The 5321-nt window shown below is 35.0% G+C and overlaps 1 protein-coding gene across 3 annotated transcripts in view; it reads right to left on the bottom strand.

Moving 5' to 3' along the window:
* Positions 1–3285: 3285 nt before the first annotated feature.
* Positions 3286–5321, bottom strand: part of LOC107085290 (fibrous sheath CABYR-binding protein-like) — a 19456-nt gene continuing 17420 nt past the window's right edge. For 2 of the 3 annotated variants that reach the window (XM_015375543.1, XM_015375544.1), the window contains 2 exons: positions 4959–5058; positions 3286–4853 (listed from right to left, as the gene is read on the bottom strand). In XM_015375543.1, the coding sequence (XP_015231029.1) occupies positions 4996–5058 (63 nt within the window). In that variant the 3' untranslated portion in view covers positions 3286–4853; positions 4959–4995. Of the gene's footprint in view, positions 4854–4944; positions 5059–5321 lie in introns of all 3 variants that reach the window. The other variant, XR_001481257.1, reaches the window with a different exon arrangement.

The raw sequence follows: 5321 nt of genomic DNA, 5'->3' as shown, positions 1-5321 counted from the left end.
AAGGGTTAATCTTCTTGTGCATATGTGAAATCTGAATGTGCATTCTGGCTTTTTCTCATAGTCCAAAAACATAACCTTTAGGCTAATTGATGCCTCCCGGTGGAAGTTAGGAAGTAGTGTGTGGGTATAATTAGTTGTCCAGTATTTTATTGCTTTATTAATGAGCTCCCTGTTCAGGGTAACCTATATCCTGCCTTTTAACAAATGACAGCTGGAAATGTGCATCATCCATGTGCAGAGACAGATGGAAGGACGAATTAACAATCTAGTGCTGGGGTCACCAACATGATGCCCACGGGCACCAAGGGGCCCCCAAGGAGCTCATAGGGTGCCTTCAGTGTCTTCTTGAAAACAGGACAAATCACCAATGGGCTAAGATCGAAACTTTATATGATTTTGCTGCTCTTCTTGTTTAATTATTAAAAGAGCATTTCATTATAGTAATCATGTATAGCAGGGGTCTTCAACGTTTTCCAGGCCAAGGACAAAACTGAGGGCGAGATGGAGTGGGGGACCCCCTAATAATATATATTGTATGAAATTGTGTTATATCAAACTGGTCCTACACTCAAAGAAATGATTCACAGGCTTAGTAAATATCATAGTAATAAATAGCTATACTAACTTCATAAAATCTCTGAAAATCACTTAAGTGATTATTTGAGTTGTACATACCAAAATAAATGTCTAAAAATTCAACTGTTATTTTGTGTCCATTTTACAACTATGATTTAGGTTTATTTCACAAAATGAAATTAGTATTTGCTCAACAAATAATTTTTTTTTTTAGATATTTTTATTATTTTTGGTAAATTTTAAACAAAATATTTGGGAATGGATTAATTCTACTGATTAGTTTCAAGAGCTACAAGTATTACTCATTCTAACTTATTATTTTAACTTAATCATCTACTTAAGAAGTTGAGTAATTTACGCGCCAAATTGATGCTAATCGTGCAGCCTCATGGGAAATCTGTGGCAGCCTGCAGGTGAAAGGAGAAACGCCGACAAAATCAGCACCTGGGAGATTACTGTGGTAAGTATCCATAGCCTGGGTGCCATTCCGAACTTAGTCCCGCCCACAAGGTTTGAGGTCAGGCTAATGTGAAGTGTATTGTAGTCTTGAACATAATAAAGGATAAATATAGTTAAAATATTAAGTACATGTAACATATTTATTTTGATAATTGATAGTTAAATATAAATTAAATTCAGTTAAAGCATTAAGTAAATGTAACACCTTTCTTTTGTTAAGTTATACTTTTTCTTCTAGTTATATCTACTTAACATTTTTGGTCATATCGACACAATTTTTATTACTGGTTTTCACCAAGGGTTACTATTATATTGACTTAAGATTTTAATTAAATCTACTCAATTTTATCTGTCAGGATACTACATTTAGTTATTCAGATGTACTTAATTTTTTTTAACTTACATTTACTAAATTCATAAGTTATATCTACTTGATTTTACAGCTTTTAAATTTACTCAATGTTTTTAAGTGTAAAAAAGCTGCACTGATTTAATTAAGTACTGTGCAGTATTATTTCTTTGAGTGTATAGTCACTCTGTTGCATATGGAGTAATGTAACGAAGGTACTTTTGAATTGGGATTATTAAAATATATCTGATTCTGATTCCTCTTTGTGAATGAAACGGTGCCCAGCTTGAAAGAGCTCCTGAATGTGTGCATTGTAAAAAATTGCAGAGGGGAATAAAAAAAAGTCTAACTAACCAAAACTCAACCCCCTGTTGAAGACCTCCGATATATAGCATTTAATCGTTTATAGAAATTTCAAAATTAAAAATATCTAAAAGAAAATTAAAAATTGAAATAAATAATTAAAATATATTTATCATGTATTAGGTTTAGGTGAACCCTCCAGTTCATAGGTCATAATTGGTAGCCCTTCCTATGACTCAGCAACCATGAAGTAGCGTTCCACCTTAAAAACGTTGGTGACCCCTGATCTAGTGTCTGTTAACCAGAAAACAGCCCAATGCATTTTAGTTGTTAAATGCTGAGACCCATTTTGTTTAGGTCAGTGGTTTCCAAACTTTTCTTACTGGGCAGCCCTTTACTTATCAGGAAAGTTTTTGTGCCCCTAATAGCCGCCACCGCAATGACTGACCAACCTTTTTAGTAGTTGAACGCCAACTACAGTAAATTGATATTGCAATAAAATAAACTACAATCTCAATTAAATCACAAAACTGCCACCTTTAAAGTGTAACTACTTTAACTGCTGACTTTGTAATAGAATATAACATAGTTATCAACACATTAAAGACAGAAACCCCCCCAAAAAGTCTTATAATCCCCCCATGTCCTCCACTTTGGGAATAAAAGGGTTAGGTTAAGCTAGCAAGCCAACATTCGTCATTGAATTATGATTTTATTTCACATGTCAAGACAACCCATCAATAACTCATAACTTTTACTTTGAACACACAATAAATTTTGAATAAAGGTGGGAACAGAAACAGAAAAAAAATGGGCTTTTCAAGGCTTGTGTTGTCAAAGTTCTCTTTACAGATTAGCATTAGCATCATGCTAACTTTACCATTGAGCTAATGGTAAAGTTAGCATGATGCTAAAACTAATCATGATGCTAAAGCTAATCTTTGGACAGTGAACATTGGGGTTTTGTTTTTTTATTAAGGGAAGTTCTCTTAAAGGTTGTAGACAGCTGCTGAGGTATGTTACTTTTGGCATCTTCATTTAGCATAAATCTAGATTTTCTTTTTCCAGAGTTTAGCCTGATAGTGGCGAAGGAGCAGGGAGAGCTACCGCAGCTTGGTAATTCATCTAAACATTATTCTATGAACCTTTAAATCATCAACATATTTAGCATTAATATTTCATCCTAACTGGGTGATTATTATTTGCAGGAAATTGAGGTGGAGAGCAGCGTGTCGAAAAGAATTTATTTATGCGTATTTTAACTGCTGTAGTTTTATCAGCAACATTATTTTCTTGCTATCTTAATTTGAGGATGAAATCATGACTGAGAACAAAATGTTAAACATTCCAGTCAAAGTAAAAGCTCTGAAAATGAAGTGGCACTAAACCAATGATCAGCTTTGATTTTAAACTCTATCAGGACGTTACCCTGCTTTAAAAGTTTTATTTATTCTATTGGACAATAAAACAATCCAATCCTACTATCTGAAAAGTGGGGAAGTTTAGATGCTTCAGTAGAAAGAAAGGGAAAGGCTTTTACAATACGGTGACCAGACATCCCCGATTTCCAGGGACAGAACCAGTTTTTGACCACCTGTCCCCGAATTTAACCTTGTAATGAATGACAGGGGAAATGTTGTGTGTAGACAATTAATACAGTAGAAAGAGAGTACAAGCATGCAGAAACTGATGTTTCTGTTTTAGATCAGTGTAAGATTGATAGAAGAGGAGAGGAAGAAGAGAAGAAGACAGAAGATTAAATGAAAGCGGAGGAAAAAAGAGACACAGATGGAAAGAACAGTTGAAGAGAAGGGAGAAAAATCTACTTAGAATAGTATAAAGGAAAGCAGGTAGAAGTCAGCTAGAAAGAAAAGAAGAAGGAGAGGGAAGAAGACGGAATGAGCAGGTGGAACTAATAAACACTGTTGATTGGTTAATCTTATTAACCTTAGGAAATAGGAGAGTCATATTCCTGGATTTTACACTTGATTTTTGTTGTTTAATTATTGAATTAATATGCAAAAATGGATGAAAGCATCACTGTCCTCCGTTTCCTATTTCAATTTTCATGATATGCATTTATTGTTAGCTGGAAATGTCCCTGGTATGGATTTCAAAAAATCTGGTCACCTTATTTTACAACAGCAGCGGTGCTGTCCAGTTATCATAAAATGTGTTTGAAGATAAAATGAAATGCACAGCAGCAAAATAATATCTACGATAAAAAAAAAAAATAAAAATTTAAATCCCTTTATTGTCCCACAATGGGGAAATTCACACTCTGCATTTAACCCATCCTCTTGGGGAGCAGTGGGCTGCCATAGTGCGGCGCCCGGCGATCAGTGTGGGGTTTAAGGTTATACAGTACTGGGTGAGAGAGAATTTTTTTTCATTAGTCCTTTGACAATAATGCATGACAGTTATGTTTTTAATTAACCTCTATATTTTCAAGAGGGGATCATTTTAAGATAATAAAAGTCAGCTTTGGTTTTACAATATTAGTTTTAGGCCTGAAGACCAGATTTCCTGGATGCCAAAATCAACACCTAGCCCACAGCATTTAAATTATTAGCTAGTTACAACCTTTTAGATAGTACTTCACTCCAAAACAGAACCCCTGAACTGCCTTTTAAAAGTTATCTGAGGTTTGTACCTTTTCTAAAAAGAGTGGCGAGCTAAATATGTAACGCTTAAACAAATGCCGAAAAACAACACAAGACCTTGCTGTCTAACAGACAAAAATCTAATTTAAAATACAGACCCATTTTCCAGAGTTATGTCTACTAAAAAAGATTTGTGTGTGCACTTTGGAGACAGATATTCTAGGAAGATAAAAGAAGATTTGTGTTGTTGCTGAATCGTCGTGTCTTTAGCACCTTTTCCTGAACTACTTTAGTCAAACTTATTGAACATGGGGTTTATTGTGTAGGAAAATATTAAAAAGAGCCAAAAAAAAAAGGCTTGTTTTAAAGTCTTAGCCGCTGTCGTGAGAGCAGCCGTTTCTCCATAGTCACATCTGGTTTAATGTTCCAGCAGAGCAGAGGACAGGAAAAGGCACTTCAAAGTGTGGATGCCCACTTCGATTTCCTGTCGTTTTGCCCTAAGCCTTGAAAAATGAAAAGGTCTGGTAAATTCCCTGGGAAGCTTTGAGTTCTTCAACAGGAACCTGAAAGACACAAATATTACATGCGCATCATTTTTAGTGAATACCTGCAAATAAAAAAACAATAAAATGTTTGAAAAGACTTATTTCATACTTTGAGTGTCTTACACATAGAAAAGGGTCTTCTGAGCTGTGGTCCTAGGCTCTAACCCTCAATGGGGACCTCAGGAACAATGTTTCCATTCTGTGCTATTTCCACAGAAAGTTCCTGAAACACAGAAATAAGATCAGTTAAGTATTCAGTAAACACAACTGTAAATATAGCAATTCCCTTGAATTAAACATACTATTATATGAGTATATATATTACGTTGCTCTGACAACTCTTTTTTTTTTTTATTATTTCGGCTGTTTTGATTTAATATCTTAAAGCTACAGTGTGTAATTTTTAGCGACATCTAACGGCCAGACTGCAGACCGCAGCAACATGAACATCTCCCCCCCACCGCTTCTCCCCCCCAACAGTACGGC

This window comes from Cyprinodon variegatus, unplaced genomic scaffold, assembly GCF_000732505.1.
Source record: "Cyprinodon variegatus isolate N-32 unplaced genomic scaffold, C_variegatus-1.0 Scaffold121, whole genome shotgun sequence".
Taxonomy (NCBI): Eukaryota; Metazoa; Chordata; class Actinopteri; order Cyprinodontiformes; family Cyprinodontidae; genus Cyprinodon; species Cyprinodon variegatus.
The sequence above is the reverse complement of the archived record's forward strand: the minus strand, read 5'-3'. Positions and strand labels throughout refer to the sequence as shown.